At 39.3% G+C, this 27173-nt stretch overlaps 1 protein-coding gene across 4 annotated transcripts in view; it reads right to left on the bottom strand.

Annotated features, from left to right (window-relative positions):
• The window catches only part of ubap2a (ubiquitin associated protein 2a), a 79240-nt gene extending 52852 nt beyond the window's left edge, over positions 1–26388 (bottom strand). For 3 of the 4 annotated variants that reach the window (XM_061932378.1, XM_061932379.1, XM_061932380.1), the window contains exons 1-5: positions 26245–26388; positions 16692–16829; positions 13619–13696; positions 3349–3459; positions 1846–2008 (exon numbers count right to left, since the gene is read on the bottom strand). In XM_061932378.1, the coding sequence (XP_061788362.1) occupies positions 1846–2008; positions 3349–3459; positions 13619–13696; positions 16692–16784 (445 nt within the window). In that variant the 5' untranslated portion in view covers positions 16785–16829; positions 26245–26388. The remainder of the gene's footprint in view (positions 1–1845; positions 2009–3348; positions 3460–13618; positions 13697–16691; positions 16830–26244) is intronic. The other variant, XM_061932382.1, reaches the window with a different exon arrangement.
• Between the last annotated feature and the right edge of the window lie 785 nt (positions 26389–27173).

Genomic DNA, 27173 nt, shown 5'->3' with positions numbered 1-27173 from the left:
AAATAAGTGCCCCCTGCCCAGTGTATGACCAATAGTGGCATTAGAGCAGACCTGGGCAAATTAAGGCCCAGACATTTCCAAATAATTTTTTTTAGATCTTTAAGATGTAAAGTGTAGCTGCCATTATGATGTGCACTCATGTTTCCTAATGACCGTAAGTCTTCAACTATACTAAGTCTTTACATGCTTGGAATCTGCGCTTTTGCATGATATACTAATTACTATGGTCATCTAATTAGTTACTATGGTGGTCCTGAAGCTGACGGCCTGGTCTTCGGAGAACAACCTCGCTCTCAACACCAGCAAGACCAGAGAGATCATCGTCGACTTCAGGAGGAGCAGCACCGACCCTGCCCCCCTCTACAACAACGGCGAGCGTGTAGAGAGGGTCCACACCTTCAGGTACCTTGGAGTCCACATCTCTAATGACTTCTCCTGGACAGTCAACACCACATCAATCATCAAGAAGGCTCAGCAGCGGCTACACTTCCTTAGAGTCCTCGGGAAGTACAACCTGAAGCCTGACCTGCTGCTGACCTTCTACCGCTCGTCCATCGAGAGCCTGCTGACCTACTGTATTACGGTATGGTACGGCAGCTGCACTGCAGCAGACAGGGAGAGGCTGCAAAGAGTGGTCAAGACGGCTCAGAAGATCATCGGCCGCCCTTTCCCCTCTCTGACGGACATCTACACCTCCCGCTGCCTCAACAGAGCCAGTGCCATCATCAAGGACAGCACCCACCCTGGCTCTGACCTGTTCCACCTGCTGCCCTCTGGGAAGCGCTACAGGTGCATTAAAACCAAAACAAACAGGCTAAAGAACAGCTTCTTCCCCAGGGCCATAACCATCCTGAACGGACTGCCCCATTGTCCCTCATAACTGCCTTCTCTTCGGTGCAATAACCCATTCCACCAACCACCCTGTTTTTGTTTTGTTTTTTTTCATGTATATATTAATTTCACACCATATTCATTGCACTTCTACATTTTTTATATTTTTATATATTTGCACATTGTTTTTCTAGCATGCACACATCGCACTGTATGGAATGGCCTCAATCTCGTTACCTTGCGTAATGACAATAAAGCTGATTCTGATTCTGATTCTGATCTAATTAGTTACTATGGTAATGTAATTAGTTACTATGGTAATGTAATTAGTTACTATGGTAATGTAAGTGACAGCAGCTCAGACGAGGCACCAAGCAGTGTGGGTGGGGAGTGTTTCCACAGAGTGTGAAATGTGGGTGTCAGGGACAGACGTGGAAGGAGATTTTTACAACAAAGTTGTAAAGTTTAGTGATATATCACATATATCAGATTGTAGGTGGGGGTTTTTTACCCCTCATGTTCATATTTTGCTGTGTTTGTTGCATTTTTGTTGCGTTTCGCTTTATTGTAAAATATGTGGATGGAGAGGGGGTGTGACGTTCATATGTTGTCAATATTCAGTGTTTTATCCTCCATAGTTAATATTGTAACATTCTTTATTTTCATGTACATTCTGGGTGTCTCATTCAGTAAAAAAATTTAAAATTCCATTCTGTTTTTTCAGGCGGTCTGAAATTATTGAAATTATTATTGTGAGCTTTTGTATTAGTGTTCCTTAAAATAGATATACCGGCCCCCAGACACATCTTTTTCTCTAAATTTGCCCCCCACGAGTGAAAATAATTGCCCAGGCCTGCGTTAGAGAAAGTGCATGGACTTCACACGAAGGTGTCAAAATACAAAAAACTAACTATTTGAGAAATCAGACAAATTTAGTGCATGGAAACGTAGCGACTGGTGGCAACATCATGCCATGGATCACAACTTGAATCTCATCAAGATGAAGTACTGTACCCTGCCGGCTTCGATTGGCCCCTTTGCCCCTGCGGTTGGAACCCGCACGGCCTTTGCTGGCCTCTCTCTCGCCTTTCTTCTCCCGGTTCTCCTTGTTCTCCTTGCTTTCTGAGGCACCCTCCTTTGTCAGCGGCTTCTTCTTGCCTACAGTCTCCCATGAGGTCTACACACGGAACAAAGTAGAGTGAGCCAACAATGGATGAGGGTTTCATGATTCATACACAATGTTCATTGATATGGATATAACAGTATTGTAGATACCACAGTATTTCAGTTTCAAGATCCCCACAATAACGCTGTGACGTGTGAAACAAAAACTTAATGAATGTCCGTTTTTTTCTGGCACTTTTTCATTGGCCGGTCTAAAAATAAACTACCTAAAATTGTCTAATTATAAGCCGCGACGAAGATTTGAACCCTGCGGCTAATAAAATGTTGCGGCTAATTTATGGAATTTTCTTTGGTGACGAACATAATAAAAAGTTTCCAAAATAAAAAAATAAGCAAATACACTGAGAATGAGTTTTGTTTGTTGTATGGCACCATCTTTTGGACATGTGCGCTCACTGCATTGTCTTTCCTTTTACGGGAAGTGCTTCCACTCTGTTTCCTGAGATCCAGGGTCAACGCAGCCGTCTACCAGCAAGTTTTAGAGCACTTCATGCTTCCTGCTGCTGACCTGCTCTATGGAGATGGAGATTTCAAGTTCCAACAGGACTTGGCGCCTGCACACAGCGCAAAATCTACCCGTGCCTGGTTTACGGACCATGGTATTTCTGTTCTAAATTGGCCCGCCAACTCCCCTGACCTTAGCCCCATAGAAAATCTGTGGGGTATTGTGAAAAGGAAGATGCAGAATGCCAGACCCAAAAACGCAGAAGAGTTGAAGGCCACTATCAGAGCAACCTGGGCTCTCATAACACCTGAGCAGTGCCAGAAACTCATCGACTCCATGCCACGCCGCATTAACGCAGTAATTGAGGCAAAAGGAGCTCCAACCAAGTATTGAGTATTGTACATGCTCATATTTTTCATTTTCATACTTTTCAGTTGGCCAACATTTCTAAAAATCCCTTTTTTGTATTAGCCTTAAGTAATATTCTAATTTTGGGACACACGGAATTTTGGATTTTCATTTGTTGCCACTTCAAATCATCAAAATTAAATGAAATAAACATTTGAATGCATCAGTCTGTGTGCAATGAATAAATATAATGTACAAGTTACACCTTTTGAATGCAATTACTGAAATAAATCAAGTTTTTCAAAATATTCTAATTTACTGGCTTTTACCTGTATATAAGACTTTTAAAGTCATTTTGATAGTAGGCTAATATATCTAATATAGACACTTACATCATGTGTTGCCTTCATTATAACACTTAAATACGGCTTTTCATTTTTTGCGGCTCCAGACAGATTAGTTTTTTGTATTTTTGGTCCAATATGGCTCTTTCAACGCTTTGGGTTGTCGACCCCCGCCCTTAACTCCTCAACACCTACCATGTCCGAGGTGCTCTCCAGGAGGAAGTTGATGGCTCTGCTCACGTCCTCGTTGCAGTCATGGAGCGCGACCATACATTCATCCTGGTTCTTGCCAGTCACCTCCATTAGCTGAGGGAAATACGCAGCAGACATACTCGATGAGCATGTGCACGACACGCAACACTGACAGGAATACTCGTCTCCAAACAAGCTCAACACACACACCCTGCAACAGAAGTGTAGATACTCCTAAATAATAAGCATGTGAATTGCATAAACAATGATCTCTAGGTTCTTACACTTTTTTCACCAAAGATTTTCCATGACTTTTTCGAATAAATAATTTTATCTAAATGGGACCGCAGAAAACAAATTAAAACTAAGTCAAATTAAGTTTATGTCTGAAATGTATGGTGCAGCTCAAAAACCAAAAAAAAACACCAGACAGGCACACTTGGATACATTTTCTCACATTTCCGTTCCAACATATCTAGTCTTTAATTCTTCTCATCCCACAGCCTCATGAATAAATCCATTTGGTGGACAAAGGGTGATTTAGGCGTTTGCATACCTGCCAACTTTTGAAATCAGAAAAACCTAGTAGCCAGGGTCCAGGGGCCGCAGGCCCTGGTAGGTCCAGGACAAAGTCCTGGTGGGGGGTTCAGGTTCGCCCCCCGAAGCAAAATGATTACCGTATTTTCCGCACTATTAGCCGCACCTAAAAACCACAAATTTACTCAAAAGCTGACAGTGCGGCTTATAACCCGGTGCGCTTTATATATGGATTAATATTAAGATTCATTTTCATAAAGTTTTGGTCTCGCAACTACGGTAAACAGCCGCCATCTTTTTTCCCCGTAGAACAGGAAGCGCTTCTTCTTCTACTGTAAGCAACCACCCGCCCGCGTAGAAGAAGAAGAAGAAGCGCGCGGATATTACGTTTCATTTCCTTTGTGTGTTTACATCTGTAAAGACCACAAAATGGCGACAGGTTTCCGGTTCATGAAAAGACGCAATCTCTCCATCCGCACACGGACTACTATTTCACAGCAACTGCCTAAAGACTTTCAAGAAAAGCTGGCTACTTTCCGTGCATATTGTAAAAACAAGATAGCTGAAAAAAAGATCCGGCCAGAGAACATTATCAACATGGACGAGGTTCCACTGACTTTTGATATTCCTGTGAACCGCACTGTGGATACAACGGGAGCACGTACGGTGAATATTCGCACCACAGGGAATGAGAAGTCATCCTTCACTGTGGTTCTAGCTTGCCATGCTAATGGCCAGAAACTTCCACCCATGGTGATATTCAAAAGGAAGACCTTGCCAAAAGAGACCTTTCCAGCCGGCGTCATCATAAAAGCTAACTCGAAGGGATGGATGGATGAAGAAAAGATGAGCGAGTGGTTAAGGTAAGTTTACGCGAAGAGGCCGGGTGGCTTTTTTCACGCAGCTCCGTGTCCATGTTGATATACGACTCCATGCGCGCCCACATCACGCTGGTTTTTAATATATTATTAAAGTTTGACTGACCTATCTGACTGTTTTTTTGACATTCCTTTAGCGCAGTTAGATGCGGCTTATAACACGGGGCGGCTTGTAGGTGGACAAAGTTTTGAAATATGCCGTTCATTGAAGGCGCGGCTTATAACCCAGGGCGGCTTATGGTGCGGAAAATACGGTATTAGCATTCAGACAGGTTAAAATGTTGCTAAAACCATCACAGTCACAAAAACATCAGTCACAGTGACTTTTCAAAACAAAAATATTACAGCAAAAATCATATGGGTTGATTGACATGTTTATTCTGTAAACTAACTTCAATAGTTTGAAATTATTTTGACAGTTAATGCCAGTTATCCTGTCAACCTTTCACAAGACTTCAATTTGTTCATTGAAAGTATAAACAGTATAAACACTTTTTACAGTAAACAAATGGTAAAACAGTACTAAACAATTCCATTAAAAAAAAAAATTGGTGTCATTATTAACTTTCTGTCCAAGCTTGTATAATCTACTGCCTTGTTCAATTGTAAAAAATATTCTGTGCCTAAAATTCACATTTCTATCACAATTATCATACTGTAAACATGGTAAGCTAACTTCATTAAAATTAATAGTCCTGTCAATAGCATGGAATTACAATTCAAATGTAGTTTTTTTGTAAGCCTTTCAAAAGAATTCAAAATATGAAAAATGAATGAAAATTAATTGAAGCCATCAGACACTTGAAAAGTGGCACATCACATCTCTAATGTAATCATTTGAACTTTTCAACAGAAATAGCACTGCAAAAATATTAAGGACATACTTCTGTATTTTGGTAGTTATGCTGTCAACATTTAACAAGATTTCTTCAACTTGGACTTGAAAGCATAAATAGTATAAACACTTTTAACAGTATAACAGTACTAAACAATTCCAATAGATAACATTGGTGTCATTACCTTTTTGTGGCTAATATCCGAAAAACATTGAAAGTTTTCCACTTGTATCGCTAGCAACGGCATTAGACTTGTGTTTTTTTGTCCCAACGTGGTCTTTTACATGGCTAATTCCTCCGTGTCCGATCGAAAAATCTTGTCTGCACAAGGTGCAATTCGCGTAGTTTTCACCCTTTTTGGAACGGATAATTATTCCCGGATAGGCTTTTGAATATTCTTCACGGAATGACTGCAGTTTTCTTTTCGGTTTAAGACTCGTTTTGCGATTTTTCTCCGGCTGATTCCATGATCGTTCGCTCGTTTGGAAACAATGGCAACTGGTGCCTCGTGCTTGGCAGTGGTGCTATAAATAGCCTCGCGCATGGCATTCGGAATGGCTCGATAGGAAGTTACGGGAAGCAGTGTCGATTGTCATTGTTGTTACGCGATTTCGTGAATAAAACTTAAAACATTTTTATTTTTTTTAATTAATGAAAAACCGTATTTTTTTATCACTGCAACCGTAACCCGAAATAGGTTGATGAAAACCGTACTAATTACGGGAAACCGGAGTAGTTGGCAGGTATGCTTTTGTCAAACAGCACTAGATATGCCTTTTATTGGGACACTAATGACACTGTCAGTTTTTGAACATGCAGAGCAAGCCCAAAAGTACAGACCTCGGCACACTTGTTCTCACCACAGTTACATTTGGCTGCAATCTGGCTTTCCAGGACAGCTTGTGTCCTCAGCTGACTTGAATGAGTAGCATGAATTCACGCATTTTAGTGCCCACGGTATCTTGGATTTGAGGACTTCTCAAAAACGTCCATAGTGCTCTGCCTTGTTGCTGTGGAAACTGTATAAGTGTTGTTGGCTGTCTTCACAGCATCAGCTATCATAAACTCACATATGGTGTTGCTAGGTAGTGTGGCTACAGTTGAATGCTTTTTCCCTCTTCAAGTGGCTAAGAAGCGCTGCCTCGCCTCTATTGAAAATGACAAATGCTTCACTGCACAGTTTGTTTTCATCACTCCTATCCTACGCTATCCCAGTGTATCTTGCCAGCTACAAATTGCATTGAACCTAAAAAAGCTATATATTATTAAAGATGCACTTTGTGGGCATTTTTTCCAGCAATGTTAACTCAATAGCAGAAGTAAGTGGCTCGTGGGCGTGCCTGCAGTCTGTAGGCGCTTGCAAGCCCACAAGACTAAAAACACCACCATGTCATATCATGACGGTTCATAGCAATTTACTGCGCGTATACACATGGATTTTTTTTGGGATTAATGAAACCTTAGATATATTTCCATGATTGTTCCAAACCTTATTATTTTTTATGACTATTCCAGGTTTTGACCGTACAAACCCTGCGCTTTTTGGGGGAACGTCCGGCCACCTGCATGGATACCTTGTACCAGAGTTTTCTTAACCATAGAGGACCGCCAAAAAAATATCTGTTTCTTAGCTGAGGTCCATATGGGCCACAGTGGTACTATGTTGTAATACACGTGTCCACCACTAGTGGCAGTAATGACAATATCAAACAAACAGGAGAGTATGGCGCTAAAGACATCAAGAAGTTTCTTAAGTGCAAAAATTATGACTAAAGTGGTAAAGCTGTATTTTCATTTACACTTTAATTTATTGACACATTGGTTAAGAAACAAATTCATGATTCATTTAGTTTATTTATTTTGGCATAAGATAATTGTATGTAAAAAAAACATTTTCAGCATTATTTACGAGTCCCTTCTTATGCAGTATATTTGGTTAGTACCGTATTTTCCGCACTATAAGGCGCACCTAAAAACCACAAATTTTCTCAAAAGCTGACAGTGCGCCTTATAACCCGGTGCGCTTTATATATGGATTAATATTAAGATTCATTTTCATAAAGTTTCGGTCTCGCAACTACGGTAAACAGCCGCCATCTTTTTTCCCCGTAGAAGAGGAAGTGCTTCTTCTTCTACGCAAGCAACCGCCAAGGTAAGCACCCGCCCCCATAGAACAGGAAGCGCTTCTTCTTCTACTGTAAGCAACCACCCGCCCGCGTAGAAGAAGAAAAAGCGCGCGGATATTACGTTTCATTTCCTTTGTGTGTTTACATCTGTAAAGACCACAAAATGGCTCCTACTAAGCGACAGGGATCCGGTTCATGAAAAGACGCAATCTCTCCATCCGCACACGGACTACTATTTCACAGCAACTGCCTAAAGACTTTCAAGAAAAGCTGGCTACTTTCCGTGCATATTGTAAAAACAAGATAGCTGAAAAAAAGATCCGGCCAGAGAACATTATCAACATGGACGAGGTTCCACTGACTTTTGATATTCCTGTGAACCGCACTGTGGATACAACGGGAGCACGTACGGTGAATATTCGCACCACAGGGAATGAGAAGTCATCCTTCACTGTGGTTCTAGCTTGCCATGCTAATGGCCAGAAACTTCCACCCATGGTGATATTCAAAAGGAAGACCTTGCCAAAAGAGACCTTTCCAGCCGGCGTCATCATAAAAGCTAACTCGAAGGGATGGATGAAGAAAAGATGAGCGAGTGGTTAAGGTAAGTTTACGCGAAGAGGCCGGGTGGCTTTTTTCACGCAGCTCCGTCCATGTTGATATACAACTCCATGCGCGCCCACATCACGCTGGTTTTTAATATATTATTAAAGTTTGACTGACCTATCTGACTGTTTTTTTGACATTCCTTTAGCGCAGTTAGATGCGGCTTATAACACGGGGCGGCTTATAGGTGGACAAAGTTTTGAAATATGCCGTTCATTGAAGGCGCGGCTTATAACCCAGGGCGCCTTATGGTGCGGAAAATACGGTACTTATTTTTCTAATCAACCAAACCTAAGCCTAAGGTTCATGTGTTAAATAAATAATAATCTTTGTGATAAACACATGGTTTCATATCATTTCACAAGATTGTAAATTACTTTAGATATAATTATTGAATACAATTAAAATCAAGCGTAAGATTACTAATTCAGTGATGATATTTGAGTGGGCCCCTCTGTGGTGGGAAAGTTGGGCCCCGAAGTCAAAAAGGTTAAGAAACCCTGCTTTATACCATACTGTGAGAGAAGTACTGTAACTGTGAGTCATTTCAAACGTTCAAGCCACTGTACCTCTGGCATCCCACTTCACAGTGGCTTAATTATGGAACAAAGAAAACAGGTGGTTTCAATCACGTGACCGAGAGGCACATCCAGGCACTTCTAAAGGGTTTCGGGCGATGATGGTCTAAGCCCCATTAGGCTACTGTGTATTTACCTGAACCAGCGCAGATTTAGGCGTCTTTTGAAAGGTTCAGAGGCAAATATACAAATAATCATGAAACAGTATTTTAAATGTAATGGAGTGGATTTTTTGATATTTAAAAGGAAAGATTTAAACCATTTATCATGACCAAAATTACTGCTACCTCACTTCACTTGACACTCACGGTATTTACAGAAGAAAAGATTGAAGGCCCATCATGTAAGCATTATTCCGTGAAAGACAAAGTTGGACTTATTCCTGCATTGCTAAATCATGTATTTGATTGACATAACGAGTGCCGTGCTGCTGTGATTGTGACGCTAATGAGAAAAAAAAAAGTTTGTATGAAGTTGATGTCCTGCTACTAATATTAGTCTCATTTACAATTCATGTCTGCAGTTTTTTTATGATGTGAAGTTCCTGTTGTTCAGAAATGTTTGCTAGCAATATCAAAATTCAGTACGGTATATGCTGTTGAGCCTACAAGAGATTTATTCATATAGTTTATTAATACTAACCAGAGGTGGGTAGAGTAGCCAGAAATTGTACTCAAGTAAGAGTACTGTTACTTTAGAGATTTATTACTCAAGTAAAAGTAAGGAGTAGTCACCCAAATATTTACTTGAGTAAAAGTAAAAAGTATGTTGTGAAAAAACTACTCAAGTACTGAGTAACTGATGAGTAACATACACACACATATCATATATATATATATATATATATATTTATATATATATATATACACACACATATATATATACACACACACACACACACATATATATATATATATACACACATATACATAATGTATATATTATATATATATATATATACACACACATATATATATATATATATACATACATTGATATATACAGTATATAATTTATATGTATTTATTTTGCCGTTTTTGTTTGCATGTTAAAGGTGTTTTAATGAATATACATGCATGTTTAACACATATAGATTCCTTTCTTTCATGAAGACAAGAATATAAGTTGGTGTATTACCTGATTCTGATGACTTGCATTGATTGGAATCAGACAGTAGTGATGATAACGTCCTCGTTTTCAAATGGAGGAGAAAAAAAGTTCCTCCTTTCTGTCTAATACCACATGAAAGTGGTTGGTTTTTGGCATCTTATTTGTCCAGCTTCCATATTCGTTTTTATACACTTTACAAGAAATACATTGGCGGCAAACTCCGTAGCTTGCTAGCTTGTTTGCGCTGGCTTTCGGAGACTCTTGTTTTGAAAGCGCAGGCGCGATGGAGCGGCACTTTTATTGTGAAGACAGGAACTGTGCAGCCAATCTTTAGACTTTTGACGGGATGTACGGTTGAAATAAAAAAAGGATCTTTTTTCCTTCACACTTTTGATTGATTGATTGGAACTTTTATTAGTAGATTGCACAGTACAGTACATATTCCGTACAATTGACCACTAAATGGTAACACCCGAATACCTTTTTCAACTTGTTTAAGTCAGGTCATGTGACCGCCTGGCTCTGTTTGATTGGTCCAACGTCACCAGTGACTGCATCTGATTGGTGGAAGGGAGTGAACGTCACCAGTGACTGTATTTGTTGAAACGCAGGCACTATGAAGGTCTGTCTGACAGACCAAAACAAACAAAGCGTGCATTAACAGATCGATCAAAATTAGTAGCGAGTAGCGAGCTGAATGTAAATAAAAGTAGCGGAGTAAAAGTAGCGTTTCTTCTCAATAAATATACTCAAGTAAAAGTAAAAGTATGTTGCATTAAAACTACTCTTAGAAGTACAATTTATCCCAAAAGTTACTCAAGTAGATGTAACGGAGTAAATGTAGCGCGTTACTACCCACCTCTGATACTAACACATATCACTAAAGATGCTATAATTTGGTCATCTGTGTTGAATAAAGTACTTGTCTTTCCTGCACAACAACTAAGCTTTTAGCTTCTGTTTCGAAAATTAACAATGAAAATACAGTTGATTGGACCAACAATCACAATATTTATTACTAGGACTTACTTAACATGACGTTAGTTTATTTGCTCAACCTAGTCTTCGCAGTTATATTTAGGCATAGCAGCCACAAAAGAACACCAACTAATGTGATTTCTAGTCCTTTCTTTACGTTTAGTGCTGCTCTCAGACACTACTAATGTAGTAGAGAATAAACTTGATTGCATCACAGAAAGTTTATAAAAAAAAACAGATGTTCAAACAAACATTTTACAAAGTGATCGCTGCAGACACGATCATGGTCCGATTGTATTCCACAAGATGATGAAAGTGATATGTTTAAGAGCCATTTCCTTCGACACACTTTCGTTTTTTCCCCCCGACTTTAATACCTTTATGAACCACTTCTTTCGGGACGGTATTTCTGCTCAAACTCAACACTCACTTGTTTTAATGCTACGCTCAATCTGCTTGACACTGCGCGACTTAAGCCGCGAAGAAGACAAGCGGACATGACGTCATATGCAACCCTCCTATAGCCAACTAAGTCGTGTACTACCAATCACCAAATAAGGTACACAAGTTGCATTACAAAGTACCGTACATAAGGCAAGTAGGGATGTCCGATAATGGCTTTTTGCCGATATCCGATATTCCGATATTGTCCAACTCTTTAATTACCGATACCGATATCAAACGATATATACAGTCGTGGAATTAACACATTATTATGTCTAATTTGGACAACCAGGTATGGTAAAGATAAGGTACTTTTAAAAAAAATTAATAAAATAAGATAAATAAATTAAAAACATTTTCTTGAATAAGAAAGAAAGTAAAACAATATAAAAACAGTTACATAGAAACTAGTAATGAATGAAAATGAGTAAAATGAACTGTTAACGGTTAGTACTATTAGTGGAGCAGCAGCACGCACAATCATGTGTGCTTACGGACTGTATCCCTGCAGACTGTATTGATATATATTGATATATAATGTAGGAACCAGAATATTAATAACAGAAAGAAACAACCCTTTTGTGTGAATGAGTGTGAATGGGGAAAGGAGGTTGTTTGGGTTGGTGCACTAATTGTAAGTGTATCTTGTGTTTTTTTATGTTGATTTAATAAAAAAAAATTATAATAATAATTTAAAAAACGATACCGATAATAAAAAAACGATACCGATCATTTCCGATATTACATTTTAACGCATTAATCGGCCGATAATATCGGCAGGCCGATATTATTGGCCGCACCTAAAAACCACAAATTTACTCAAAAGCTGACAGTGCGGCTTATAACCCGGTGCGCTTTATATATGGATTAATATTAAGATTCATTTTCATAAAGTTTAGGTCTCGCAACTACGGTAAACAGCCGCCATCTTTTTTCCCCGTAGAAGAGGAAGCGCGTCTTCTTCTATGGCAAGCAACCGCCAAGGTAAGCACCCGCCCCCATAGAAGAGGAAGCGCTTCTGCTACTGTAAGCAACCACCCGCCCCCGTAGAAGAAGAAGAAGGGCGCGGATATTACGTTTCATTTCCTTTGTGTGTTTACATCTGTAAAGACCACAAAATGGCTCCTACTAAGCGACAGGTTTCCGGTTCATGAAAAGACGCAATCTCTCCATCCGCACACGGACTACTATTTCACAGCAACTGCCTAAAGACTTTCAAGAAAAGCTGGCTACTTTCCGTGCATATTGTAAAAACAAGATAGCTGAAAAAAAGATCCGGCCAGAGAACATTATCAACATGGACGAGGTTCCACTGACTTTTGATATTCCTGTGAACCGCACTGTGGATACAACGGGAGCACGTACGGTGAATATTCGCACCACAGGGAATGAGAAGTCATCCTTCACTGTGGTTCTAGCTTGCCATTCTAATGGCCAGAAACTTCCACCCATGGTGATATTCAAAAGGAAGACCTTGCCAAAAGAGACCTTTCCAGCCGGCGTCATCATAAAAGCTAACTCGAAGGGATGGATGGATGAAGAAAAGATGAGCGAGTGGTTAAGGGAAGTTTACGCGAAGAGGCCGGGTGGCTTTTTTCACGCAGCTCCGTCCATGTTGATATACGACTCCATGCGCGCCCACATCACGCTGGTTTTTAATATATTATTAAAGTTTGACTGACCTATCTGACTGTTTTTTTGACATTCCCTTTAGCGCAGTTAGATGCGGCTTATAACACGGGGCGGCTTATAGGTGGACAAAGTTTTGAAATATGCCGTTCATTGAAGGCGCGGCTTATAACCCAGGGCGGCTTATGGTGCGGAAAATACGGTACTTGTTTTTACTGAAACATTTGATCTTTTTTGACCGATCACGTGTTTTTATGTTAATATAAGCAAGTAATTTGTTAGTTTTTTTAACGTGGTGTGTGACTGCTGCTGTTTTTGTTGTTGTTGTAAGTATTTCTGTAACTTTGTTTCGCTGCCCTCTTTGCCAGATCACTCTTGGAAAAGAGATATTAATCTCAGTGAGTTTTTTTTACCTGGTTAAATAAAAGTAATTGATTGATTGAGATCATAAAACCTTGTTATCATTGACTCAAAACGGCTTAGTCCATGTAGAATGCAAACGACGAAGCGGTGTTGGCGGAAGAATCCTGAAACACATGACTGTACTGTACCTGATTCACTTTGTCTTCAAAGTCAGCATCATTCTTGTCATAGATCATCTGTGCAAGCCGGATTTGCTCAGCAGTAGCCTGCAACACAAAAACACTCATTTGTGAATGTCGGTTCTCACAAATGATCATCTAACTGCATTTAAACAGACTAAGAAATGGTTTTAAGTGAACACTATGCAGAAAATGTCAGCATCTTTGTGTTTGGTGTTGTGTTGTTGGTTTAACTTAGAAAAAAAATATCTTATTTAAACACATAAATTACCTTGAATATGGATATTTAATTTTAGATTGAAATTATTTTATAAACAAATAAAAAAGTATATGTTTACATGTTCTTTATAGTAAATCTAAGCTATATTACTTAAAACTGCTAACAAAGCAGATTATTTTGCTCATCAGAGGAAGGATATCTAAGATTTTAGTACATTCTACCGCGATGATAGGCAAATTGGTATAACATTGAAAAAGTGAACAATAAAGAAAGCAGCTACATAGCCATATTTACTTTACATGTCAAAAATAAGATAAGATATTTTAAGTCCAAATCCTGTGCGAGAGGAACATTTGCCTAACCTGTTGCAAAAAAGTGTTTACCGGTATATCTCATTTTCAGATGTGTTCATATGCATTTATGCCCTGTGGAATTACACTTACACCAGGGGTGGTAAACTCATTTTAGCTCAGGGGCTGCATGGTGAAAAATCGACTCCCAAGTGGGCCGAACTGGTAAGATCATGGCACGATAACTTAAAAATAAAGACAACTTCAGATTGTTTACTTTGTTTAAAAATAGACCAAGCACATTCTGAAAATCTACAAATCATAGTGTTTTTTTTTATTTTGACACTTACATGGTACGGTTAATAGTATTATATCTTTATTTGTCGTTATTTACACTTTCTGAATAAATGATGTGATAATGTTCATCAGTCAAAAAGGTGGAATTGAGTCTGGAAGAGTTTTGGTTGTTTTGGTGTTAATTGTTAATCTATCAGAAGATGAAATAAATAAAAATATCAAAATCCAATTCAGGAGGAACAGTGTGGTTTTCGTCCTGGTCGTGGAACTGTGGACCAGCTCTATACTCTCGGCAGGGTCCTTGAGGGTGCATGGGAGTTTGCCCAACCAGTCTACATGTGCTTTGTGGACTTGGAGAAGGCATTCGACCGTGTACCCCGGGAAGTCCTGTGGGGAGTGCTCAGAGAGTATGGGGTAACGGACTGTCTGATTGTGGTGGTCCGCTCCCTGTATGATCAGTGTCAGAGCTTGGTCCGCATTGCCGGTAGTAAGTCGGACACGTTTCCAGTGAGGGTTGGACTCCACCAAGGCTGCCCTTTGTCACCCATTCTGTTCATAACCTTTATGGACAGAATTTCTAGGCGCAGTCAAGGCGTTGAGGGGATCTGGTTTGGTGGCTGCAGGATTAGGTCACTGCTATTTGCAGATGATGTGGTCCTGATGGCTTCCTCCGGCCAAGATCTTCAGCTCTCACTGGATCGGTTCGCAGCCGAGTGTGAAGCGACTGGGATGGGAATCAGCACCTCCAAGTCCGAGTCCATGGTTCTCTCCCGGAAAAGGGTGGAGTGCCATCTCCGGGTTGGGGAGGAGATCTTGCCCCAAGTGGAGGAGTTCAAGTACCTCGGAGTCTTGTTCACGAGTGGGGGAGGAGTGGATCGTGAGATCGACAGGCGGATCGGTGCGGCGTCTTCAGTAATGCGGACGCTGTATCGATCCGTTGTGGTGAAGAAGGAGCTGAGCCGGAAGGCAAAGCTCTCGATTTACCGGTCGATCTACGTTCCCATCCTCACCTACGGTCATGAGCTTTGGGTCATGACCGAAAGGACAAGATCACGGGTACAAGCGGCCGAAATGAGTTTCCTCCGCCGAGTGGCAGGGCTCTCCCTTAGAGATAGGGCGAGAAGCTCTGTCATTCGGGGGGAGCTCAAAGTAAAGCCGCTGCTCCTCCACATTGAGAGGAGCCAGATGAGGTGGTTCGGGCATCTGGTCAGGATGCCACCCGAACGCCTCCCTAGGAAGGTGTTTCGGGCACGTCCGACCGGTAGGAGGCCACGGGGAAGACCCAGGACACGATGGGAAGACTATCTCTCCCGGCTGGCCTGGGAACGCCTCGGGATCCCCCGGGAGGAGCTGGACGAAGTGGCTGGGGAGAGGGAAGTCTGGGCTTCCCTGCTTAAGCTGCTGCCCCCGCGACCCGACCTCGGATAAGCGGAAGAAGATGGATGGATGGATGGATGGATGAAAATCCAATTACAAGATGTTATTAATTTAATTTACTTATTTTTCTCAATTGATGTGCTATTACTAACATCATGTTAATTATGTACATATGCAGCAATATCCACAACAAAACTTGTGAATTTGAAGGGGATCCATATTTATTTCAGCATATTTATGTGCACCCAGAAAATGTGTCCCCCAGTTATACAATGTTCAGATGATCAAAAGCATTTACTTTGTAGAAATGTCAAAGGTTACATTACTATCAACATCTTTGAGGATCAAGGCATTTACGTAACAATCCACATTTTGTATCCTATCACTAATAAGCAGCGTAAGTACATAGTATCCAAACACACAAGTGTTACCTCTGTCTTAACGCAACATATAGCTCCGCCCCCTCAGGGGATAAAATAATTACTATTGCGACATCAAGATCTTTCATTAAAAAAACGTCAGCTAATTTTTTTTACTTTCTCAACTCATCTCGTATGTTTGACACACCTGACATAAACAAAAATGAGATTTTTATCTCAGCACTTTTTTTTAATAAAACTAATAATTAGGACTAGTAAGTAAACGTGGTTAAATCAATAAACTTCTGCAGCTAAAACATTGGCACCCGCCTAAAAACACTATAAGCCTGTAGTCAAGTAAATAAACACATTATGAAAGACTTTTTCCACTGCTTATAGAAGTACTCCTGACATTGTGCAACCTAGATTTATTGGCAAAGGTATTTGGGTCACTGATGTTTTCTTTCAAAACCTTTGCAGCTGTGAAGTGTGCATGGGTGTTTTGGTCTTCAACTGTTTTCGTTGCCGTGGAGCCTCACCTGTATCTGTTTTTGTGGTTGGGATGTGTGAGTGGCAGCAGGCGGCACTTTTTCACGGGGGCCGCGGGCCTTCTCGCCGCCCAGCGAGCTCATCTTATACAGTATATACAAAACTCTGTATGTACAAAATAAAAAAATCTGCCAAAGAAACAAGAAAGAAATGTAGGTCATACACACACTGCTCCATCGAAGCCTTGCAACATGTTATTGTGTTTGCTCTTGGTAGGTAATAGATGTTAAATAACAAAATTGTAGCGTTATTGTTATATTATTAGTAGTCACAATTCTCCTGGTGGTTCAACGTTTTTTCATGAAAATCTAGGTTGAGGAGGGAGGTTGACCTAGTATCCGCTTACATGCAAACAAAGATGTGTGTGTAGCAGGAAACAATAACACTACACACTGGTGCTGTGTGATACAAGGATATACAGGTAAAAGCCAGTAAATTAGAATATTTTGAAAAACTTGATTTATTTCAGTAATTGCATTCAAAAGGTGTAACTTGTACATTATATTTATTCATTGCACACAGACTGATGCATTCAAATGTTTATTTCATTTAATTTTGATGATTTGAAGTGGCAACAAATGAAAATCCAAAATTCCGTGTGTCACAAAATTAGAATATTACTTAAGGCTAATACAAAAAAGGGATTCTTAGAAATGTTGGCCAACTGAAAAGTATGAAAATGAAAAATATGAGCATGTACAATACTCAATACTTGGTTGGAGCTCCTTTTGCCTCAATTACTGCGTTAATGCGGCGTGGCATGGAGTCGATGAGTTTCTGGCACTGCTCAGGTGTTATGAGAGCCCAGGTTGCTCTGATAGTGGCCTTCAACTCTTCTGCGTTTTTGGGTCTGGCATTCTGCATCTTCCTTTTCACAATACCCCACAGATTTTCTATGGGGCTAAGGTCAGGGGAGTTGGCGGGCCAATTTAGAACAGAAATACCATGGTCCGTAAACCAGGCACGGGTAGATTTTGCGCTGTGTGCAGGCGCCAAGTCCTGTTGGAACTTGAAATCTCCATCTCCATAGAGCAGGTCAGCAGCAGGAAGCATGAAGTGCTCTAAAACTTGCTGGTAGACGGCTGCGTTGACCCTGGATCTCAGGAAACAGAGTGGACCGACACCAGCAGATGACATGGCACCCCAAACCATCACCCAACCATGCAAATTTTGCATTTCCTTTGGAAATCGAGGTCCCAGAGTCTGGAGGAAGACAGGAGAGGCACAGGATCCACGTTGCCTGAAGTCTAGTGTAAAGTTTCCACCATCAGTGATGGTTTGGGGTGCCGTGTCATCTGCTGGTGTCGGTCCACTCTGTTTCCTGAGATCCAGGGTCAACGCAGCCGTCTACCAGCAAGTTTTAGAGCACTTCATGCTTCCTGCTGCTGACCTGCTCTATGGAGATGGAGATTTCAAGTTCCAACAGGACTTGGCGCCTGCACACAGCGCAAAATCTACCCGTGCCTGGTTTACGGACCATGGTATTTCTGTTCTAAATTGGCCCGCCAACTCCCCTGACCTTAGCCCCATAGAAAATCTGTGGGGTATTGTGAAAAGGAAGATGCAGAATGCCAGACCCAAAAACGCAGAAGAGTTGAAGGCCACTATCAGAGCAACCTGGGCTCTCATAACACCTGAGCAGTGCCAGAAACTCATCGACTCCATGCCACGCCGCATTAACGCAGTAATTGAGGCAAAAGGAGCTCCAACCAAGTATTGAGTATTGTACATGCTCATATTTTTCATTTTCATACTTTTCAGTTGGCCAACATTTCTAAAAATCCCTTTTTTGTATTAGCCTTAAGTAATATTCTAATTTTGTGACACACGGAATTTTGGATTTTCATTTGTTGCCACTTCAAATCATCAAAATTAAATGAAATAAACATTTGAATGCATCAGTCTGTGTGCAATGAATAAATATAATGTACAAGTTACACCTTTTGAATGCAATTACTGAAATAAATCAAGTTTTTCAAAATATTCTAATTTACTGGCTTTTACCTGTATATATCGTAGTACGACATTAAAATGTCAATCATACAGTACAGGCCAAAAGTTTGGACACACCTTCTCATTTCAATGCGTTTTCTTTATTTTCATGACTATTTGCATTGTAGATTGTCACTGAAGGCATCAAAACTATGACACATGTGAAATGAAAACCATTTCAGGTGACTACCTCTTGAAGCTCATGGAGAGAATGCCAAGAGTGTGCAAAAAGCAGTAATCAGAGGAAAGGGAGGCTATTTAGAAGAAGCTAGAATATAAAATATGTTTTCAGTTATCAGTACATAACTCCACATGTGTTCATTCATTGTTTTGATGTGACAATCTACAAAGTAAATAGTCATGAAAATAAAGAAAACACATTGAATGAGGAGAAGGTGTGTCCAAACTTTTGGCCTGTCTGATATAAGTCTCTATTGCTTTTATCGTGAATCAAACGTCTGGTCTGCAGCTAATGTAAGTGCAGTAAGGTTTCCAGTAGTATTTTTACATCACTTGAAAGAACATTACGGTCAGAGCATGGATGTCAACAATGTAGAGATGGAGAGACCAATAGAAGCTAAACCTACAAATATCAGAGAGGAATTGGTGCCAATAAGAGGAAAGAACAAACTTTGTTTGGCTAAAGTTTGGATTTAAAAAAAATCAAACACCGACCAAACAACGGTAATCTGCAAAGACAAGTCGTTACTAGCAACATGACAATTATTTTCTATCACTAAAATGAAGTACGGTGTTATAATGCGACAAAGTACCTCAAAACAATGAAGTGATGAAAATAGAAACGCACTAAACAAGCCTGACAGAGTCGTTGTCCGAAGCCACCGTCTACTACATAGCAGTCTCGCAAACACCAAGAAATTACAGAGGCCATCTCTAAATTCATGTACCCTATTTTTCGGAGTATAAGTCGCTCCGGAGTATAAGTCGCACAGGCCGAAAATGCATAATAAAGAAGGAAAAAAACATATATAAGTTGCACTGGAGATATGTCGCATTTTTTGGGGAAATGTATTTGATAAAAGCCAACAGCAAGAATAGACATTTGAAAGGCAATTTAAAATAAATGAAGAATAGTGAACAACAGGCTGAATAAGTGTACGTTATATGAGGCATAAATAACCAACTGGTATGTTAACGTAACATATTATGGTAAGAGTCATTCAAATAACTATAACATATAGAACATGCTATACAATCTGTCACTCCTAATCGCTAAATCCCATGAAATCTTATACGTCTAGTCTCTTACGTGAATGACATCAATAATATTATTTGATATTTTACGCTAATGTGTTCATCATTTCACACATAAGTCACTCCTGAGTATAAGTCGCACCCCCGGCCAAACTATGAAAAAAACTGCGACTTATATTCCGAAAAATACGGTATTCTGAATTGAATCAAATCGTTAAAACGAATCGTTACACCACTCTTATGCATTCATCCAACAGTAAATAAAAATGCAAACCTTTAATAATAATAATAATGGATTTTATTTGTAAAAGCACTTTACATTGAGCAAACAACCTCAAAGTGTCACAGTGTATTAAAAAATAAAAAGATGATAAAAATTAAAAAAATAAAAAACTAGAACAACCTAATAGCTAGAACTAGCACGCATATATCTAAAAAAAAAAAGGCTTTTTTAATAAGAAGGGTTTTTAAGCTTTTTAAAAGCATCCACAGTCTGCGGTGCCCTCAGGTGGTCAGGGAGAGCCTTCCGCAGACCTATTACATTGTTGCAAATTAGACTCATGTAATTATGGATGCAAACAACTGAGTTTGCTTTGATCAATAAGAATGGCAGCCAGAGGTGGGTAGTAACGCGCTACATTTACTCCGTTTCATCTACTTGAGTAACTTTTGGGATAAATCGTACTTCTTAGAGTAGTTTTAATGCAACATAATTTTACTTTTACTTGAGTATATTTATAGAGAAGAAATGATATTTTTACTCCTCTCCAATTATCTACATTCAGCTCGCTACTCGCTACTGATTTTTATCCATCTGTTAATGCACGCTTTGTTTGTTTTTGTTTGTCAGACAGACCTTCAAAGTAGGATCTATCTCATGCCTGCGTTTCACCAATCAAATGCAGTCACTGGTGACGTTTGACTCCGTTTCACCAATCAAACAGAGCCAGGCGGTCACATGACCGCCTGGTCATGTGACCAAAGTTTCAGCGGCAAAACAACAACAACATCAAATTTGAGGAAGCACATGGCGGTAAGTAACGTTAGTAGATATTTTGGCTGTCGTCGTAGGCTGATGTTAGCTTCCCTGCTATGAATCACTGTCAAATGTACATTGTGTGGGGACATTTATTAACGCACTCACACGCACGCATAGAAACACCTGTTTACCATGAATTGATTAACGTGGACCCCGACTTAAACAAGTGTAAAAACTTATTGGGGTGTTACCATTTAGTGGTCAATTGTACGGAATATGTACTGTACTATGCAATCTACTAATACAAGTTTCAATCAATCAATCAATGAATGCCTACTGAGCCTATGGTGCTGTTAAGTTATTGTGGCTCAATTTGCCTTAATTTTTTGTTATGTTAATGTATTATTATTTAATATATATTATTGTTTTAGTTGCTTAAGAGATATTCCTGGCTCTGAATTTGTTCATTGCTATTTATATGTTTTTGTGCATTATTTGTTGCCGTCATCAATAAACGAACAGGTTACTCATCAGTTACTCAGTACTTGAGTAGTTTTTTCACAACATACTAGTGATGGGTCCGGCAACACCGATGCATCGGCGCATGCGTCGAGCTCATAGAGCGAAACCCTGTGTCGGTGCGCGTACCGCTTTTAGAAAGTCACGTGACCGATCATGAGCTGTTTTGGTCACGTGACCGATACGCCAACTGTGTCGCCTCCTCTGTGCCCTGTGAGCGGCTCTTTTCTACAGCCGGAGTAATAATAACTAAGAGAAATCGTCTAAAATGTAATACGTCGGAAAAACTTTTTTTTTTAATAAAAATGTGTAAAAAAATAAAATTAAAACAATTCCCAGTCCACAATCATCCACAACACGTTCTCTTAGATTTCCATGTTATGATACATGTTCACATTATTTATTGACTGTATCTAAAAAAGATAAAAATATATTTTTATTTAAATGAAGATATGAAATAATCCTAAATGAAATACAATGACTTGGTTTATATTATTGTATATACTAGGGCAGGGGTCACCAACGCGGTGCCCGCGGTCACCAGGTAGCCCGTAAGGACCAGATCAGTCGCCCGCTCGCCTCTTCTAAAAATAGCTCAAAGAGCAGCACTTACCAGTGAGCTGCCTCTATTTTTTAAATGTTATTTATTTACTAGCAAGCTGGTCTCGCTTTGCTCGACATTTTTAATTTTAAAAGAGACAAAACTCAAATAGAATTTGAAAATCCAAGAAAATATTTTAAAGACTTGGTCTTCACTTGGAATAAGCGGTAGAAAATGGATGGATGGATGGGTCTTCACTTGTTTAAATAAATTCATTTATTTTTTACTTTTCTTCTTATTACTTTTAGAAATACAATTTTAGAGAAAAAATACAACCATAAAAATGATTTTAGGATTTTTAAACAAATATACCTTTTTACCTTTTAAATTTCTTCCTCTTCTTTCCTGACAATTTAAATCAATGTTCAAGTACATTTATTTATTTTTTATTGTAAAGAATAATAAATATTTTAGCTTCTGGTTTTTCGACAAAGAATATTTGTGAAATATTTCCTCAAACTTACTATGATTAAAATTCAAAAAAAATATTCTGGCAAATCTAGAAAATCTGTAGAATCAAATTTAAATCTTATTTCAAAGTATTTTGAATTTCTTTTAAAATTGTTGTTCTGGAAAATCTAGAAGAAATACTGATTTGTCTTTGTTAGAAATATAGCTTGGTCCAATTTGATAAATATTCTAACAAAGTGCAGATTGGATTTTAACCAATTTAAAACATGTCATCAAAATTCTAAAATGTATCTTAATCAGGAAAAATTACTAATGATGTTCCATAAATTCTTTTTTTTAATTTTTTCAAAAAGATTCAAATTAGCTAGTTTTTCTCTTCTTTTTGTCGGTTGAATTTAGAATTTTAAAGAGTCGAAATTGAAGATAAACTCTGTTTCAAAATGTTATTTTAATTTTTTTCGTGTTTTCTCCTCTTTTAAACCGTTCAATTAAGTGTTTTTTTCATCATTTATTCTCTACAAAAAACCTTCCGTAAAAGGAAAAAAAAAATGTACGACGGAATGACAGACAGAAATACCCATTTTTTTATATATATAAATTTATTTATTTAGCTATTCTTGTTTAAATCACACTTACGTGTAACTTACAAATGACAATATATTTATTTATTTAAGTGTGTATCAAACTGGTAGCCCTTCGCATTAATCAGTACCCAAGAAGTAGTTTTTGGTTTCAAAAAGGTTGGTGACCCCTGTACTAGGGCATCAAATCAGTGTCAGTTGAGTCGGTCCATAGGTTGCCTGTAGGGATTTTTAATGTCCAGCAGATGTCAGTATTTAGTGACACAGTATCGACACAGTATCAATACAGTTTTGCAATGTGTCGAAACGCTTCATGGCGCCTCATCAACCCATCACTACAATCTACTAATACAAGTTTCAATCAATCAATCAATGCCTACTGAGCCTATGGTGCTGTTAAGTTATTGTGGCTCAATTTGTCTTAATTTTTTGTTATGTTAATGTATTATTATTTAATATATATTATTGTTTTAGTTGCTTAAGAGATATTCCTGGCTCTGAATTTGCTCATTGCTATTTTTATGCTTTTGTGCATTATTTGTTGCCGTCATCAATAAACGAACAGGTTACTCATCAGTTACTCAGTACTTGAGTAGTTTTTTCACAACATACTTTTTACTTTTACTCAAGTAAATATTTGGGTGACTACTCCTTACTTTTACTTGAGTAATAAATCTCTAACGTAACAGTACTCTTACTTGAGCACAATTTCTGGCTACTCCATACCTGCCAACTTTTGAAATCAGAAAAACCTAGTAGCCAGGGTCCAGGGGCTGCAATCCCCGGTAGGTCCAGGACAAAGTCCTGGTGGGGGGTTCAGGCTTCGCCCCCCGACGCAAAATGATTATTAGCATTCAGACAGGTTAAAATGTTGCTAAAACCATCACTTTTCTATCAGTCACAGTGACTTTTCAAAACAAAAATATTACAGCAAAAATCATATGGGTTGATTGACATGTTTATTCTGTAAGATAACTTCAATAGTTTGAAATTATTTTGACAGTTAATGCCAGTTATCCTGTCAACCTTTCACAAGACTTCAATTTGTTCATTGAAAGTATAAACAGTATAAACACTTTTTACAGTAAACAAATGGTAAAACAGTACTAAACAATTCCATTAAAAAAAAAATTGGTGTCATTATTAACTTTCTGTCCAAGCTTGTATAATCTACTGCCTTGTTCAATTGTATAAAATATTCTGTGCCTAATATTCACATTTCTATCACAATTATCATACTGTAAACATGGTAAGCTAACTTCATTAAAATTAATAGTCCTGTCAATAACATGGAATTACAATTCAAATGTAGTTTTTTTGTAAGCCTTTCAAAAGAATTCAAAATATGAAAAATTAATGAAAATTAATTGAAGCCATCAGACACTTGAAAAGTGGCACATCACATCTCTAATGTAATCATTTGAACTTTTCAACAGAAATAGCACTGCAAAAATATTAAGGACATACTTCTGTATTTTGGTAGTTATGCTGTCAACATTTAACAAGATTTCTTCAACTTGGACTTGAAAGCATAAATAGTATAAACACTTTTAACAGTATAACAGTACTAAACAATCCCAATAGATAACATTGGTGTCATTACCTTTTTGTTTGCTCAATTATTGCCTCCGTAAATAAAACTTCGGCATTTATCACATCCAAAGAATCTGCTTGGGCGACGAAAAACGTTGAAAGTGTTCCACTTGTATCGCTAGCAACGGCATTAGACTTGTGTTTTTTTTGTCCCAACGTGGTCTTTTACATCGCTAATTCCTCCGTGTCCGATCGAAAAATCTTGTCTGCGCAAGGTGCAATTCGCGCAGTTTTCACCCTTTTTGGAACGGATAATTATTCCCGGATAGGCTTTTGAATATTCTTCACGGAATGACTGCAGTTTTCTTTTCGGTTTAAGACTCGTATGCGATTTTTCTCCGGCTGATTCCATGATCGTTCGCTCGTTTGGAAACAATGGCCTCGTGCTTGGCAGCGGTGCTATAAATAGCCTCGCGCATGGCATTCGGAATGGCTCGATAGGAAGTTACGGGAAGCAGTGTCGATTGTCATTGTTGTTACGCGATTTCGTGAATAAAACTTTAAAAAAAATTTTTTTTTTTAATTAATGAAAAAACGTATTTTTTATCACTGCAACCGTAACCCGGAATAGGTTGATGAAAACCATACTAATTACGGGAAAACCGGAGTAGTTGGCAGGTATGCTACTCTACCAACCTCCGATGGCAGCTTCCATAAAGTGTGCAAGTATAAATGACAGACACAAACAAAGTTTATAGGCCTGTAAGAGTTAAAAAAAAAATGCAGCCACGGTTGTTTTCCTGCGAGAACAATAGCGTTGCAGTTGACATTGCCCCGTGACGTCATCGAATGCACTGACGCCATTGGCTGCCGGACTGAACAAAAGCTTCATGCCAACAAACCTCATTAGAGTTCAATACTGGCAGAATGAATAAAACACGCACAAATAAACAACTTCCCATGACATATCACACATTTATAAACGATTACAAATCATACATTTTGATGGTCTTCATTGGGACAATAAAGTCCATTCATTGGGATGATTTACTCGGCTAAAACGACACATTTATTGTAGATAAAGATGATTTAGAGTGACTAATATGATCATTATACGCAACAACATGACTGACATTTGTCATTCTCATTTTCATTTGCAAAGACAGGGCCAGAATGTTGCTTAGGAGGCACTCTAACGTTAGCCTTATTGAAAGTGCGTGGTTATGAATCCACACCAAGTCTCGCATTGGCACTTTACATGGTAGTGTCACGGGGAAATCTTAACAATAGTCAACTATATCAGGGCGAAAAGTGGGCCGCTTTGTCCTAGCTAGCTAGCTAACATGCTAACGTTAGCACAATATGCTAACTAAATGTGGCACAAGTTGGCCGTTTTAAGCGGCTCGTTCGAGTCAAAAATACGCAGACGGAGTCGACGAACAAACGAACGAACGGGCGGCGGCGGCTTTGGCGAACATGGCGAGCGGACGCCTCGACGGCATGGGAACAAAAAGAAGGCCTTTTGGGGGCAACACAATCCATCACGACGTGCTGCTGGCAAACAACAGAGGAAAAATAGCGAAAGACAGAAAGAAGCTCGCAGTGACGGAGTCAAGTGGCTGAGGTGCAGGACGAGAGTGAACACGCACCGGACACGACGGCGAACGGAGGCCAAATGGGAGAAAAGAAGAGTAAAATGATGTTTTTATTACCTGCTAACACGCTTCACTCAGCCAGCAGCAGACAGGGTGGTCACGTGATCAGGGCTACCCGCGGTGGATGCTCGGCTCTCCTCTCTGGACACTTTTACTTCATTCCTTCCCCCTCATTCTTCTCTGGACACTTTTACTTCATTCCTTCCCCCCCATTCCTCTCTGGACACTTTTACTTCATTCCTTCCCCCTCATTCTTCTCTGGACACTTTTACTTCATTCCTTCCCCCCCATTCCTCTCTGGACACTTTTACTTCCCCTCATTCCTCTCTGGACACTTTTACTTCATTCCTTCCTCTCTGGACACTTTTACTTCATTCCTTCCCCCCCATTCCTCTCTGGACACTTTTACTTCATTCCTTCCTCTCTGGACACTTTTACTTCATTCCTTCCTCTCTGGACACTTTTACTTCATTCCTTCCTCTCTGGACACTTTTACTTCATTCATTCCTCTCTGGACACTTTTACTTCATTCATTCCTCTCTGGACACTTTTACTTCCCCTCATTCCTCTCTGGACACCTTTACTTGATTCCTTGCCCTGTGCGCCCACTAACATATCAGCCTGCACGACATGACCTTCCAATTAGCCCACGTACAGTACGCAGAGAGCTTCATGGAATGGGTTTCCATGGCCGAGCAGCTGCATCCAAGACGTACATCACCAAGTCCAATGCAAAGCGTGGGATGCAGTGTTTTTTCAACCGCTGTGCCGCGGCACACTAGCGTGCCGTGAGATACAGTCTGGTGCGCCGTGGGAGATTATCTAATTTCACCTACAGGTAAAAGCCAGTAAATTAGAATATTTTGAAAAACTTGATTTATTTCAGTAATTGCATTCAAAAGGTGTAACTTGTACATTATATTTATTCATTGCACACAGACTGATGCATTCAAATGTTTATTTCATTTAATTTTGATGATTTGAAG

The sequence above is a fragment of the Nerophis lumbriciformis genome, linkage group LG38, assembly GCF_033978685.3.
Source record: "Nerophis lumbriciformis linkage group LG38, RoL_Nlum_v2.1, whole genome shotgun sequence".
In the NCBI taxonomy this organism is placed as follows: Eukaryota; Metazoa; Chordata; class Actinopteri; order Syngnathiformes; family Syngnathidae; genus Nerophis; species Nerophis lumbriciformis.
Note: the sequence above shows the minus strand (reverse complement) of the source record. Positions and strands in the feature narration are given on the sequence as shown.